At 42.9% G+C, this 16,955-nt stretch overlaps 1 protein-coding gene across 1 annotated transcript; it reads right to left on the bottom strand.

The window, feature by feature from the left end:
- Nucleotides 1–2,194: 2,194 nt before the first annotated feature.
- On the bottom strand, nucleotides 2,195–15,921 carry FUT11 (fucosyltransferase 11). The gene is made up of 3 exons (XM_073685794.1): nucleotides 14,713–15,921; nucleotides 7,908–8,533; nucleotides 2,195–3,564 (listed from the first exon to the last, which is right to left on the bottom strand). Exons 1-3 carry the CDS (start codon nucleotides 15,637–15,639, stop codon nucleotides 3,417–3,419), a joined length of 1,701 nt encoding a protein of 566 aa, XP_073541895.1. The 5' UTR covers nucleotides 15,640–15,921; the 3' UTR covers nucleotides 2,195–3,416.
- Nucleotides 15,922–16,955: the final 1,034 nt, after the last annotated feature.

The raw sequence follows: 16,955 nt of genomic DNA, 5'->3' as shown, positions 1-16,955 counted from the left end.
CACTGCTGGAGACCATCATTGACTCCTGTCTGCAGCTGCCGTACTGTACTATAGACAGGAAGCAGCGCCTCCGCTATGACACTGCTGGAGACCATCATTGACTCCTGTCTGCAGTTGCAGTACTGTACTATAGACAGGAAGCAGCGCCTCCGCTATGACACTGCTGCAGACCATCATTGACTCCTGTCTGCAGCTGCCGTACTGTACTATAGACAGGAAGCAGCGCCTCCGCTATGACACTGCAGGAGACCATCATTGACTCCTGTCTGCAGCTGCCGTACTGTACTATAGACAGGAACCAGCACCTCCGATATGACACTGCTGGAGACCATCATTGACTCCTGTCTGCAGCTGCAGTACTGTACTATAGACAGGAAGCAGCGCCTCCGCTATGACACTGCTGGAGACCATCATTGACTCCTGTCTGCAGCTGCCGTACTGTACTATAGACAGGAACCAGCACCTCCGCTATGACACTGCAGGAGACCATCATTGACTCCTGTCTGCAGCTGCCGTACTGTACTATAGACAGGAAGCAGCACCTCCGCTATGACACTGCTGGAGACCATCATTGACTCCTGTCTGCAGCTGCCGTACTGTACTATAGACAGGAACCAACACCTCCGCTATAACACTGCTGGAGACCATCATTGACTCCTGTCTGCATCTGCTGTACTGTACTGTAGACAGGAACCAGCACCTCCGCTATGACACTGCCGGAAACCATCATTGACTCCTGTCTGCAGCTGCCGTACTGTACTATAGACAGGAAGCAGCACCTCCGCTATGACACTGCTGGAGACCATCATTGACTCCTGTCTGCATCTGCCGTACTGTACTATAGACAGGAACCAGCACCTCCGCTATGACACTGCTGGAGACCATCATTGACTCCTGTCTGCAGCTGCCGTACTGTACTGCAGACAGGAAGCAGCACCTCCGCTATGACACTGCAGGAGACCATCATTGACTCCTGTCTGCAGCTGCCGTACTGTACTATAGACAGGAACCAGCACCTCCGCTATGACACTGCTGGAGACCATCATTGACTCCTGTCTGCAGCTGCCGTACTGTACTGCAGACAGGAAGCAGCACCTCCGCTATGACACTGCTGGAGACCATCACTGACTCCTGTCTGCAGCTGCCGTACTGTACTATAGACAGGAAGCAGCACCTCCGCTATGACACTGCTGGAGACCATCATTGACTCCTGTCTGCAGCTGCCGTACTGTACTATAGACAGGAACCAGCACCTCCGCTATGACACTGCTGGAGACCATCACTGACTCCTGTCTGCAGCTGCCGTACTGTACTGCAGACAGGAAGCAGCATCTCCGCTATGACACTGCTGGAGACCATCACTGACTCCTGTCTGCAGCTGCCGTACTGTACTATAGACAGGAACCAGCACCTCCGCTATGACACTGCTGGAGACCATCATTGACTCCTGTCTGCAGCTGCCGTACTGTACTATAGACAGGAACCAGCACCTCCGCTATGACACTGCTGGAGACCATCACTGACTCCTGTCTGCAGCTGCCGTACTGTACTATAGACAGGAACCAGCACCTCCGCTATGACACTGCTGGAGACCATCATTGACTCCGGTGCTGCAGAGCTGCTGATTGAGGTCAGGCAGTGCTCCATGAGCAAGATATGACAAAACGCTAAGTATGCAAACTGAAGGGGCGACACCACGGGTTCACCGAAGCCCCCTCATACAATTTATATAGCTTTTTTTCTGCCAACTAAACCACTAAAATCTACACTAAAGGAATGATTTTTAGAGCTGCTAAGTCACCTACATACCTTCAAAAGTGATTTGATTACCAATTTGGTGGTGACAGACCCTTCAAGGCCATGTTCAGTATTTGGTCAGTATTTTACATCAGTATTTGTAAGCCAAAACCAGAGGTGGGTAAAATATACAGAAGTGGTGACATGTTTTCCTCTGTCTGTTCCTCACCTGGTTTTGGCTTACAAATACTGATATGAAATACTGATAGGCTGCGTTCACACTAAGTCAAAGTGTACCTGCCCATAAGTGGCACTTTGGAGACAGTCTTCTTTCTTTTGGGGTAAAGCTATTTGGATAATTTTTCTAAAAACATTGCCTTTAAGTTTGCAGAACCTCTGCTCCTCTGGAAGTGCTCTCACAGTGGGATGAGCTTTATTAATATTGTCATAGCATTCATCTCTTTGCCCTTTCTGACAAAATATTCTATGACAAATTTTGTGCAATTTACACAAATATTATACATGATAACATGGCACATGGTTTTTAATATTTGGAGTGTGTTGCAGACTTTTTTACTTTATGATTGTATTTAGGTCCAGTAGTTATTAATTGTATCTGAAACACACAGTCGATTTGGCATTGCGCCTGTACTCCACTTTTTAATACAATTTGCCAAACAATTCTGAATCATTTGGCTATAAAAAATCTCCACTATCTCGACTATAAATTGTGAGGACAGATTCCCAGCTTATCAGATGTATGTTCAGGGTGTACAATTTGCCCATTTTTATACATTATTTCCCCAGTGCACCTACAATAAAATGAATTGAGCAATTTCGGTAATAGTCTTGATTACAAATCTTCTATAATTTTGTTGCTACAGCCCTAATGCAGAGTTATGTGTTCCTGTGACTACAGACTGCAGGCAAACCATGTGTAGTCTGGTCATATTTGCTTTAACTGTATGATAAGAAATATGTCCAGCCCCACCACTCCAATGTCTTCTGCCAAGAGTAGATGTGCTGATGTCCCATCCATACAGTCTATCTGATGAGGCCATTGTGGCCTTCAAAGTTGAAGCAAAACTGAAAACCCTTCAGAGTCCCAGAATGCGACAACTCACCCGTTACACATTTTCTGCTTCACTTAGGAGTCAGGAAATTATAGCCTATGAGCCTGAAAGAAGCCAAGGAAGGCCATCAATAGCTGAAGGCCTTGGTGTTGGGCATGCTTGGTTGTGGGGGTCTGAGCTCCCTTCCCCCCCAGGAGTTGCAACTGACATGAGTTGTGTGCAGGGTGCATTATCTTTAACTTTCTACAACTATTGGCGCTGTCACCTTAGCAATCTGTCATCATTTTTGAAAGTCACAGATAGTTTAGCCTATTATGACTTCGCTTGTTTTACATTCACACGTTCACATTCTTTTTGGTGACATGAAATGCTTGAAAACCTTAAAATGTTGAGTACAACAATAAGAAACCTGAAAAAAAGTCTCAAAATAAAGTTCAAGATTTCTCAATAAAAATGCTTTGGTATATAGAAAAAAATGACCATGAGGTGCATGTCCATCCTTCAATGGAAGAACTCAAACATGTCATGGTGGTGAAAGTCCTTCAAGAATTGTTTTACTTTTGGCATTAGAAAATATCAAGTTTCATAAAATGTATAAAATTGCTATCAGTGATTCATGTTTCTTTTTATATACATTTCATGCATGAAGTCCCAGAATTTATCCTGACTTGTTTCATTCCGTAGAATCATGGCAGCAAGCGCTTCCCCTTGATCAAAACTTTGCCAGTAATCTTGTAGCCACATCTGCTTCCAGCTAAAAAGGAAAAAAAATCACAAAAGAAAAGATAAGATTATTATGAAAAATGCAAAAACCAAAGAGCAATAGTAAGAACTGATGGCTGCGGATATTTATGAGAAAATCCAGACCTACAAAAAATGTGAACAATGGTGGGAAAGTTAATGAATACCTGCGTGTAAATTAATGATGGAAAAGGTTAATGAAGTTACTCCACTCTGATGCAACACGTACAGACATTGCATACTTCCCTCCCAGAGCTGCGCCGTTCCTCTGTTCTCTGTGTCTCCCAGCCGTCACATGATCTCTGCAGCCAATCACCGACCACTGATCGGCTGCAGCCTTCACTATTCTATTACAGCGGAGGTCCGCCATGATGGAAAAGTGAAGGCTGCAGCCAATCAGCAAGTGCAGAAAGTGAAGTGTCAGTTCTAGAGGTAAATATCGAGTTTTTCTATTTTATGCAGCAAAGTGGAAATTTTATTAAGGGGGTTTTCAGTGGTGGACAATCCCTTTAACCTTTTATTAGTGTGTTGATGAATTTGAGAAACCTGTTTGTCAATTACATCCCTGCACAAATACGTTAAAGAAGTTGTCCCTTTTCAGGAAACATTGTTTCATAGGCTGCCGTAGCTATAAATAAAAGCAAACCGAGTATTATTTATCCTCCACGGATCTCAGCCGACTCTCTGCTACTGCCCCTATCTCATTAATTGTTTGCACCGCTGACATCACATGAACAGCACTGCAGCCAATCAGTGAGCTTGTGCTGTCTACAAAGGCAGCGCAACCGAGCTCAGTGATTGGCTGCAGAGCTGTCAAAATTACGTCACCACTGCAGATATCCAACAGAGACAGGGGAAATGACTGAGATCTTTGGAGGGTAAGTAATACTAGTTTTTTTTTTTTACAGCTACTACAGCCCTTGAAACAAAGTTTTCTGAAAGGGGACAACCTCTTTAAAGGGAACCTGTCACCAGAAAAAATGCTATTAACCTGTAGATATGGGGTTAATCTGCAGGTTAATAGTGTTACTAACCCACGCAGCGCTCACACTTCGTCGAACCTTGCAGGGAGAAAATTAACTTTATTTCCCCGGCAGCGTTCCGGTTTCAGTCAAGGGGTTGCACCCCCGACCATAACTGACAGTCCCCATTGGGGCTCACAATCTAGGTTTCCTATCAGTATGTCTTTGGAGTGTGGGGGGAAAGCGGAGAACCCGGAGGAAAACAAGGAGGAGGAGTGTGTTACAACGACTCTTACCCTGTAGTGTGTGTGTCTTAATCCTGTATCATGAGTAACAGCATGAAATGTGTAGGCTGTGCCAGCCTTTTATAATAACTTCTGTGCTTGGATTTTAATGGCTGCTTGAAAAATAAAGAAGAAATAATCTAGTGTTTTTAATCTATCTGGCTTCACTAATAAAAATGTTCTCATTGCTTATGCTGTATAGAATGGTAGAGTTGGAAGGGACCTCCTGGGTCATCTGGTCCAACCCCCTGCTCAAAGCCGAATAGAGGATATCTCTTAGATCTCCATCAAGTAAATGAGACCATATTATACATTTGTCTTATCTGCTAGGAACTTTCTCAACCATACAGCAATGAACACTGTAGAAACAGTGTGAATACGGCCTAAGACCACGGCCCCACTATCAGTATTTGGTCAGTATTCGGTCAGTATTTTTCTCAGGAGTGGGAGCCAAAACCAGGAGTGGGTGATAAATGCAGAATTGGTGACTTGTTTCTATTATACCTTTTCTCTGATTGTTCCTCATCTGGTTTTGGTTCCCACTCCGGAGAAAAAATACTTATAATGGGGCTGTGGCCTTAAAGGGAATCTGTCAGCAGAATTTCACCCCCAAAGTATTTATATTTGCATGTAACTCTTTCAAAGACAAGTCCAGCAATACCTTTACATGGCCAGTCTGTTCTTCTGTAACTGAGTGTTTACATTGATATACAAATGGCTAAGGTAGATCTGAAGCCTTTGTCACTCCAGCTCTATTCACCACCTAGCGCCGTCTCCTCCTGCTTTACTGATGGCTCCTTTGCCTAAAGTCACACAGCATAGAGGCTTTCACTCAAGCAGGAGGAGGCGGTACTGGACGGGGAAAAGAGCTGGAGTGACAGAGGCTTCAGATCTACCATAGTCCTTTAGCCTCTTTGCATATCAATTTAAAATGCTGATTTCTCAGTAACAGAGGAAAGGACTGGCCATGTAAAAGTATTGCTGGACTTGTCTTTGAAACAGCTACATGCACGGTTTTTGGAGGTGAAATCCTGCTGACAGATTCCCTTTAATCATAGGAGATCTCGAGGAAAAATAATATTTTTTCTTGACCACACTTCATGAGAGAACGACAGCTGTGTTTTCTAGTGCATGACGGGAAGACATGGTACAGTGCTCTGACTTATGTATATCTGCAAATATTTGCACAACCTTTCAAGGATACACACCTACAGGAGCAGAGTGCTGTTCTCAGGTGATGTTTCCAAAAAGAGCAACAGCACAATGTTCCAACATGTACATAGATTATACACATATGTTTTTTTTATTCCTCTGATGATTTAGCCTTGTGAGGGCTTATTTTTTGCAGGATGAGTTGTGCTTTTGAATGACACCATTCATTTTATCAAGTGATTTACTGGAAAGCAAGAAAAAAAATTCCAAGTGTGGCAAAAAAAGAGCAATTCTGCAATTGTTTTGTGTGCTTTTTATTTACAGCATTCATTATAAAGTAAAAATGACCAGGCTATATGATTCTCCAGGGGAGTACAATTATGGTGATACCAAATGTGAATCGTTTTTTTTTTTTATTTGGTTGTGAATAAAATTTTAGAATTTTGTAAAAAAAAAAAAGGAGTTCAATTTTCGGTTGATAGGGCTGTGAGGGTTTGTTTTTTGCACCAGGAGCCGATGTTTTTATTGATACCATTTTGGGGGTAGATAAGATGTTAGAGGCTGATGATGGCTGAATCATCTGCTGGCAAATATGCTTAGATCTTGAGCCCGCATCAAAGTCAATGTGACTTACTGTATCTTATATGTAAGTATTTAAATAACAGTAAAAAAGTAAGTATTTAAAAAACAGTAACCACTGTTTTATTTTCTTTTTTACATAAATTATTAGTACACGTGAAGATAAGAGGCCTTGTAATGCATCTTAATAGAGAAATCTGATTCTTTCTCCTTCTGGACTGATCCTTCATTCTCAAAATTCCCAATTTATAGGTAAAATCTGTATTCCCCAAAAAACAAACTTTACCACTACTAGATAGGAAAGTAAATAGAAAAAGGAGATGACAGTTGGTGCTTATAAAGTTCTATGTAGAACTGTAACTGTCATTTCAGGAGAACTTGCAGTACAATGTCTGTGTCTGCCTTCAAATCCTCCTTCTCCCTCCATAGAATTTTAAAAGCATCAACTGCTATTTCAGTAATGGAAATTTATGTCTTCACTGAATACAGATTTTATCCATGAATTAAGAGTGAAAGATCAATCTGGGAGGAGAAAAAAGCTATTTTCTCTGATAAGATATCTTACAATTTTTCTTATTTTTATGTTTACTGTTTATTTCTATAATAAAAATTAGAAAAAAAGTTAACTTTTAACTATTTGCCCATGCCTACATAACAAGTTACATTATTCTAATAATTGCCATGGTACCCCCTCTAATCAACAGGGTGCCTACATTAAAAAGTGGTCAACTAGATAGACTGTCCATGTCCCTTTCCCTCCTGCCGCTGATTAGAGATGAGCATTGGAAAGGGGATTATTGGTGAGGGATTGGCCAACTGGCCATTTTGCTTGGAGAAAATGTTTCTTCTCCAGCTTCTCTTTCATTTAATGAGTGCTTATTAGGGCAGAAAACTGTATTTTCGGTCCAAGGGCAATCCGACAAAACATTGGATCCCACTCGGACCAATGAGTCTACGGGGCCGTGCACATGTCCAATTTTTTCCTCAGACAGATAATGCCCTGAGGAAACAAAAGCGCTGCATGCCTGAGTTTGATCTGATATTCGGATTTCACTTGGCCATGCAAGTCAATGAGTGCGTGGAAATCATCGGACTGCAGTCGGATGACATCTGAGTGCAGTCCGATTTTCGCGCACTGACTTAATAGAGAAAATGGAGACATTTTTTTCTCCATCTTCTCCTCATCCCATACAATCGGAGAACGCTATGCTCACACTCAGTGTTTGATTGGAGTGTCATTTGCATAATCTACCTGATTCTTTCGGATGGGAGAATCTACGGCCGTCTGCACCTGCCCTTAGAGAGATCTCACATAGTCGTTAGAAGTTATCACGTCCTATATTTTGCTGCGATTCACATTCCTTTTAACAATTAGTTACCTGTCATTTTCCGGGAGTTCATCAGCACTTCCTAGACCGGGCACCGGCATGGGACATCCCATGTGATTATTCCCAGCGATGTGTGGCACTGGAGCCGGACCTTTACCCTGGGTTTTCTTATGTTTCTTCTCCGCTTTGACTCTATCATTCTCCTGATCACACACAAAGCATTCAAAGCCATTGAGGTAGTTTGGTGCGGTCATATCATTCACTCCCCATTCTCGGTTCTCCATACTGGCCAGCAGCAGCCTGTTTACTATCCCACCAGGTTCCTTATACTCTAAGTATCTGAGGTACAATTCATCATCCTTGTCCAAAGAAATGAGGAACTCGGCTAACTCCTTTGGTGTTGCAAAGTCATCAGTTAATATAATAGAATGGTTGTTGGGCATCCAGTCCTTAACAGAAGGGGATCCCCTGTATATTGGAATTGCCCCTATGTGCATGGGCCGCCATAACTTCTCTGTCATATAATCAGGACATATTGCATTTTCCATTGCCAAGTGAAACTTGTATCTTGCAGTGAAAGCCATGAACTCTTCATCTTCTGTGGTGGCCGTTGAAGTGTCCTCAAGTCTCTTGCTTGAGAATTGGCGGTTCTTTAAACACTGACCATATGAGTCAATCTAGCAGATATAAAAAAAAATAAAAAAATCAGAATTTAAAGATCTGTATTGTTTGGGTGCATATGTATGGCGCTTAGATTCAATGCTTGTAGGGGAGAACACTAGAGATGAGCGGTGTTCAACTAGAACTGTTCGCCAATCTGAAATTCGAGCTGTTTTGGGCGGTGTTCGAGTCGTTCGATGAACGCAAACGATTTGCAAAAAATTCGGCTGTTCGAGGTTATGTTCGATAACTGTTCGTGCACCAAAAGCGTGTCCTGCATGTCTGGCGCTATTTAGAGCACCAATCATGCAGGGATTGCCTGCCACTCACTATAATGCCACAGCCATGGTGGTTGTGGCATTACAGTGGTTGCCCAAATCGATGGGAACTGTGCTCACAGTGAAACATGAAAAGCCGGCAATTCAGCAGCGGCATACACCGGTACCCGACAATTTAGAACAGAAAGAATAGAGCTTCACACATAGATTAGATAGATAGAAACATGTCAGTCACATATATAAGAAGTACAGTGACAGTGATGGTTACTGTACTTGTCATTTAGTGTAAAGGATTTATTAAAAAAAATATTAGTGTTTTCATGCACCGTCTCTTTAAAAAAGCCGGCCGGCAATTCAGCAGCGGTACCCGACAATTTATAACAGAAAGATAGAGCATCACACATAGATTAGATACATAGAAACATGTCAGTCACATATATAATAAGTACAGTGACAGTGTTGATTACTGTACTTGTCATTTAGTGTTAAAATAAAAGATTTATTAAAAAAAAAATTGGCGTGAGGTTCCGTGTAATTTTAGTCTCTAGCGGAGGTTAAGCAGACGGCTGGGGCAGATGTTTGAAGCCTGGGAAGGGGGTAATACCCACGGAGCTTCCCAGGCTACTAATATCAGCCCCCAGCTGAATACCTAGCCTTTACTAGCTATTAAAATGGGGGACCCCCAAAAAGATGACATGGGGTCTCCATTTTAATAGCTAGCAAAGGCTAGGCAGACAGCTGGGGGCTGATATTAATAGCCCAGGAAGGGTGCCATGAATATTGGCCCCCTCCCAGGCTAGAAATACCAGCCGTCAGCCGCCCCAGAAATGGCGCATCCATAGGATGCGCCAATTCTGGCACTTAGCCTCGCTCTTCCCACTGCCCTGTAGTGGTGGCAGTGGGTAATAGGGTTGGGGTTGATCTCAGCTTATAATGCCAGCTGACATCAAGCCCAGGTTAGTAATGGAGAGGCGTCTATAAGACACCCCCATTACTAACCCCATAGTCAAAGTTACAAAAAAACACCAACACCCAGAATAAAGTCCTTTAATTGAAATAAAGACACAATTCTTTATTGTTCTAAATTAAACCATACTTACCATCACGCCCATTCCAGCTGAAGCCAACGATCTCCTGCAATAAAAGTAAAATAATAAAGCAACATCATACTTACCTTTCCATGGTTCCCACGACGGCTCCAGCTCTGCTACATTCACATGACAGGCTGGATCGCAGTCGAAAGCTGCCATCCAGCTTGCCATGCCGCAGAGACTGAGAAGCGCAGGCATGCTTGCGCTCCTCAGTGTCTGGCTGTGACGGCATCCAGATGAGCCGAGTTCATGTCCGTCACTGACAGCGTGGGAAAATTCTCCTGCACTCACCGCATGCGCAGGAGAATTTTCCCACGCTGTCAGTGACGTGCATGAGGTGAGCTGAGTTCATTGGACATGAACTCGGCTCATCTGGATGCCGTCACAGCCAGACACTGAGGAGCGCAAGCAAGCCTGCACTTCTCAGTGTCTGCTGCATGGCAAGCTGGATGGCAGCGTTCTGCTGCAGTCCAGCCTGTCATGTGAATGTAGCAGAGCTGAAGCTGTCGTGGGAGCCATGGAAAGGTAAGGATGATGTTGCTTTATTATTTTACTTTTATTGCAGGAGATCGTTGGCTTCAGCTGGAATGGGCAAGACGGTAAGTGTGGTTTAATTTAGAACAATAAAGAATTGTGTCTTTATTTCAATTAAAGGACTTTATTCTGGGTGTTGGTGTTTTTTTTAACTTTGACTATGGGGTTAGTAATGGGGGTGTCTTATAGACGCCTCTCCATTACTAACCTGGGCTTGATGTCAGCTGGCATTATAAGCTGACATCAACCCCAGCCCTATTACCCCACTGCCACCGCTACAGGGCAGTGGGAAGAGCGAGGCTAAGTGCCAGAATTGGCGCATCCTATGGATGCGCCATTTCTGGGGCGGCTGACGGCTGGTGTTTGTAGCCTGGGAGGGGGCCAATATTCATGGCACCCTTCCTGGGCTATTAATATCAGCCCCCAGCGGTCTGCCTAGCCTTTGCTAGCTATTAAAATAGGGGGGACCCCACGTCATTTTTTTGGGGGTCCCCCATTTTAATAGCTAGTAAAGGCTAGGTATTCAGCTGGGGGCTGATATTAGTAGCCTGGGAAGCTCCGTGGGTATTACCCCCTTCCCAGGCTTCAAACATCTGCCCCAGCCGTCTGCTTAACCTCCGCTAGAGACTAAAATTACGGGGAACCCCACGCCAATTTTTTTTTTAATAAATCCTTTATTTTAACACAAATGACAAGTACAGTAATCAACACTATCACTGTACTTCATATATATGTGACTGACATGTTTCTATCTATCTAATCTATGTGTGATTCTCTATTCCTTCTATTCTAAATTGTCGGGTACCGATGCTGAATTGCTGGCCGGCTTTTTTAAAGAGACGGTGCATGAAAACACTAATATTTTTTTTAATAAATCCTTTAACACTAAATGACAAGTACAGTAACCAACACTGTCACTGTACTTCATATATATGTGACTGACATATTTCTATCTATCTAATCTATGTGTGATGCTCTATTCCTTCTATTCTAAATTGTCGGGTACCGATGCTGAATTGCTGGCCGGCTTTTTTAAAGAGACGGTGCATGAAAACACTAATATTTTTTTTAATAAATCCTTTAACACTAAATGACAAGTACAGTAACCATCACTGTCACTGTACTTCATATATATGTGACTGACATATTTCTATCTATCTAATCTATGTGTGATGCTCTATTCCTTCTTGTCTAAATTGTCGGGTACCGGTGTATGCCGCTAACTGAATTGCCGGCCGGCTTTTTAAAGAGAGCGTCTTCTGAGCAGTTTGTCAGCTTTTGGACACCTTTGAAGGTGTTTTCTATGTGTTTCTATGTGTTTTTGTTTGCCTGCCATTAGTTTTAACGGTGTTCGACGGTGTTCGACGAACAGTTCCTCGAACATCCTGGTGTTCGACGAACCGAACCGAACCCGAACACTACGGGGGTGGCTCAACACTAGAGAACACCTTCATACATTCGATATAAATGCAGCTGTGTATTGCCATCTAAGGGCTTATGCACACTGCCTTATTATGGCTCCATCTTGTACAGTGCCATAATAAGGTTTACACTTTTGTGCATGGACTTCGGTAAGCCCCCAATTCATATTAAGGAGGTCTTGTCTGATTTTATACAAATACAACAGAAAAAATGTGGTGTGCCCTATGAGCTGTTGCATGTACAGGTAGATAAGTGAACAGAATACATACGTGCTTGAATCAGCAGTGTGTAGGATTCGGGAGGAATAGCTGACGGTTTACAGAGCATGTACTTACACTACTGTCAGGGCTCAGTACAAATATGAAATTACTACACTCTATCTCTGGGTAAAAAATGAACTTGATTTTTTTTAAGGTAAGCTGCAGTACTCAATGTCAAGCTACAGCTGCAAAAGCAGACAAAGTTTTAGGGTGTAAAGAAAAAAAAAGAGATAACATCCTGCAATCCCAATGTATTATTACCCCTCTGTAAATTACTTGTAAGGCCACTTCGAGAATATGGGATCCCGTTTTGGCTCCTCATTTTAAAAACGATATTGTAAAGCCAAACTTGGTACAAAGTCGACAGCTAGATTATTACATGAGATGGACAGCCTCTCTTATGATGAGACTTTAGAAATGTTGGGCTTTTTTTAGCTAAGAATAAAGAAGCCTCAGATGCAATTTCATTGTAGTGCCTTGAAAAAGTATTCATAACCCATGAACTTTTCCACATTTTTTCACATTTATGTGATATAACAACACAAAGTAGCAAGTATTTGTGAAATGTAAGAGAATGATATATGGTTTTTTAATTATTTTAAAAATACAACTCTGAAAATTGTGATGTGCATTTGTATTCAGCCCCCTGTAGTCTGATACCCCTAAATAACATCCTGAGTGACCAATTGCCTCCAGAAGTCAAATAATTAGTAAATTGATTCTACCTGTATGTGATTTATTCCCAGTATAACTACAGCTGTGAAGGTTTGTTTGAGAACAATAGGGATCAAACAGCATCATGGAAACCAAGGAACACATCAGACATGTCAGGGATAAAGTTTTGCAGAAGAGTAAAGCAGGGTTAAGTTATAAAAAAAATAGCCCAAGCTCTAAACATGTCGCAAAGCACTGTTCAATCCATCATCCAAAAATGTAAAGAGTATGGCACAACTGCAAACCAACCAAGACATGTCCCTTCATATAAACTGACATCACAAGCAAGGAGAGCACTAATTAGAGAGGCAGCCAAGAGACCCATGGTCACTCTGGAGGAAATGCAGAGATCCACAGCTCAGGTGGGAGAATCTGTGCACAAGACAACTATTATTCGTATACTCCACAAATTTGGCCTTTATGGAAGAGTGGCAAGAAAGTCATTTTGGAAAGAAAGCTATAAGAAGTCCTGTTTACAGCTATCATGTGGAAGAAAGTGCTCTGGTCAGATGAGACCAAAGTAGAACATTTGGGACTAAATGTAAAACGCCATGTGTAGTGAAATACTAAGACTGCACATCACCCTGAAATCAGCATCCCTATTGTCAAAGTAGTAGCAGCATCATGCTGTGGGGATCTTTTTCTTCAGCAGGGACAGGGAAGCTGTTCAGAGTTGATGGGGAGATGGATGGAGCCAAATATAGGGCAATCCCAGAGTAAAATCTCTTAGAGGCAGCAAAAGACTTGAGGCTGGGGTGTAGGTTCACCTCCCAGCAGGACAATGACCCTAAACATACTGCCAATGCTACAATGGAATGGTTTAGATCAAAGCATATTCATGTGTGTGAATGGCCCAGTCACAGTCCAGACCAAATCCCATTGAGAATCTGTGGCAAGACTTGAAAACTGCTGCTCACAGACGCCTCCATGCAATCTCACTGTGCTAGAGATAGTTTGCAAAGAAGAATAGGCAAAAATTTCAGCCTCTAGATGCCAAAGCTGGTAATGACATACCCCAAAAGACCTGCAGCAGTAATTGCAGCGAGATGTGGTCCTACAAAGTATTGACTCAGGGAGGCTGAATACAAATGCACGTCACAATTTTCAGATTTATATTTCTAAAATATTTAGAAAACCATATATCATTTCCTTTACACTTCACAAATACTTGCTACTTTAGGGCAGCATGGTGGCTCAGTGGTTAGCACTGCAGCTGTTCAGCGCTGGGGTCCTGGGTTCAAATCTCACCAAGGACAACATCTGCAAGAAGTTTGTATGTTCTCCCCATGTTTGTGTGGGTTTCCTCCTGTTTCCTCCCACACTCCAAATACATACAGATAGGGAATGTAGATTGTGAGCCCCAATGGGGATAGTGCTCATAATGTTTGTGGAATTAATGGCACTATATAAGTGAATAAAATAAATACTTTGTGTTAGTATATCCCATAAAATGCATTTAAGTTTTTTGGAATAAGTTATGAAAAGGTTCACGGGTATCAATACTTTTTCAAGGCACTGTATGTGTGTAAATACATGTATGGTCAACACAAACACGTGACTTATACCTTACAAAAGACCAGGGGGCACTCATTACGGGTGGAAAGGCGATTCTGGCAGCTAAACAGGAAAGGGTTCTTTACAGTTAGAGCAGTCGGACTGTGGAATGCCGACCACAAGAGGTAGTAATGGCCGACACTATAACAGATTTTATAAAAGGGCTGGATGCGTTTCTGACAATAAATGGCATTGTGGGGTATACATTATCTAGCGATATGGACGGTCAAGGAAGGTTAAACTTGATGAACCTACAGTATGTCTTTTTTCAACTAGGATTGTAACAAGAGACAAGAAAATAATCTGATGACGCTTATTGATGTCACGTTGGATCATTTCTCACCTGAATGTACTTCATTAACTCTTTCACATAACGGTCCCTGTCTGATGGAACATCACAGTGGGACTGCATGTACAATATGGGGGCATAGCCTTTTTCTCGCCACTTGTTTTTTTCAGCTACAGACACCGCTGGGTTCTGCAGGTAACCAATTGTGGGCAGCCACTGCAGAGTGAGGGGGTAATCAGACTCTCGTCTGAAGGTGGCAGTGTAGTTAAAGAGACGTATTCCTGGCAAATGTGACAGAACATAGTTATTCATTGGTGATTCCTCATGAAACAGTGCCCATGTCTGGTGCGGCATTCTGGGCAGAGGAGCTTCGTATGCTCTGAAATCTGTGCCGTAGAAAATTATAGATTTAGTCCTTTTGTGAAGTTTTACTCTCTTATCTTTTGTCACCATGCAGGAACTTAGGGGACAGTCTATGCGCTCTGTGTCCCCCGGAAAGTGAGGGAACAGGTTCTCACTCCACCACAGAAGAATAGGTAACTCTTTGTTGCTTCTGGTGTCGCTGTTACCTGGACCACGGTAAGAGTCCACCATCACGGTGCCTAGTTCAGAAGTGGAGAACACGCTCGATGGCTGGAAAGAGGACTGATCCCATTGTCCAGGCATTGCTGCTATATAGGATTCCTCCGGAAATTGGTCATCATCCACGAGATGTCCATTGTTATGGTCTGCGAAGGTGTCATCAGTTGCTGAATCCATCCACATTGTTTCTCCCTCTGCAATATCCAGATATTCAGGACTGTCCCATTGCTCCGAGTCAGCCCAGGTACAAGTCAGTAAGATACTCCCAGCAATAAAGTACCAGATGGTCCGCCATGAAGAATGGTTACTCTTAGGGCTATATTGTTGCCCCATGCAGAGCGTGCAAGAGACAATGGAACATCTCATGTTACTTTTCATCCAAGGATCTCTCGGGTTCATGGATGAAGCTACTGTCACCACTTGAGTTGGCGGTGATGAGGCTGAATATAAAGTGTATGGACAATCCTACCGGCAGTCCATGTGCGTCCAGGTCCCATGTCCACTCCGTCTGGTCTCGTTTTTGCAGCTGGGTTGCATCAATCAGCCTGTATGTGATCTGTGTATGGCAGGGTGTTACCTCCAGACACTGAGCTCCAGCAGGAAGTTACATGCTAATGGCAATGCTGTGTATGTGGCTGCTGGATGGAGCTGCTGCCTGAAAGAATGACATCACGGTCACATGACTGACTCGTAAAGGGGGGAAGGAGAGTGTGCTGTAGAAGAGTGACCCATCGGAGACACAGAAACCCTAATTCTGCTAGGTTATTCTATATGCAGTTCTGCGCTGTCTCCATCCCATCTGTGATGACTGACACATGATGCGTACATGGAATAAAGATACTAATGACAATCCGGAGTCAAAAAAAAAAGGTTTCAATTAGAAGCAGAAAATAAAATTCTATTTTTTTTTTCTTAATTATTTTAAAAATACATATTTCCAAGTTATATGATGTGAAATGTTTCACTATACAGGCTACTGTATTGCCCTTGTATTCGACCGGATTATTCAGTATAGATGACAATGTATGCAGGCACCTCCCAGACATCAGAACACTTGCCAGGCCAGTGGAGTTCTGTGCATTGTCTTCCCTTCTAAATATTTCACGATCAGCTGTGGGTGGTCTTATTGAAAAGTGAAACCAGAGCAACTCAGCCACAAAGTGGAGACCACGTAAAGTTACAGAAGTCGGCGACTGCCGTGGCGCATAGTGCACAAACGTCACCACTGTTTTGCTGACTCAATAACTGCAGAGTTCAACTGGCTCCTCTGGCATCAACATCAGCACAAGAACTGCACAAGGATCTTCATGGCATAGGTTTAAATGTAAGAGCCGCTGCATACAAGCCTTACATCACCAAGCACAATATCATGCTTCAGATGGATTGGTGTGAAGGACACCGCCACCGGACTCTGGAGCAGTGGAAACATCTTCTATTGAATGACAAATCACACTTCTCTATCTGGCAGACTGATGGATGTGTGTGGATTTGACTAATGCCAGGAGAACGCTACCTGCCTGACTGCATTGTGCTAACGGTAACATTTGGTGGAGGAGGGATAATGCTATGGGGTTTGTTTTTCTTTGTCTTTGTTCTAGACCCCTTAGTTCTATTGGAGGAGTATCTTAAAGATGGTTTTCACTACTTTAGCATTGATGGCCTATCCCAGACTATCTTCTGATAGTGGCCACCGCAATTGAGAGGTTCATATACAA

This window comes from Phyllobates terribilis, unplaced genomic scaffold (genome assembly GCF_046119375.1).
Source record: "Phyllobates terribilis strain yellow unplaced genomic scaffold, ASM4611937v1 Scaffold_5__5_contigs__length_657084704, whole genome shotgun sequence".
NCBI lineage: Eukaryota > Metazoa > Chordata > Amphibia > Anura > Dendrobatidae > Phyllobates > Phyllobates terribilis.
This window is presented reverse-complemented; position numbering and strand designations above follow the sequence as displayed.

Bases quoted from the DNA above. Each gene is read 5' to 3' on its own strand.
- FUT11 (XM_073685794.1), bottom strand. From the start codon at position 15,639: ATGAACCCGAGAGATCCTTGGATGAAAAGTAACATGAGATGTTCCATT. The intron at 8,534-14,712 runs GTGAGAAATGAT...TATATCTGCTAG, and splicing joins AGTTAATGAAGTACATTCAG to ATTGACTCATATGGTCAGTG. The intron at 3,565-7,907 runs GTAACTAATTGT...TTTCCTTTTTAG, and splicing joins GAACTCCCGGAAAATGACAG to CTGGAAGCAGATGTGGCTAC.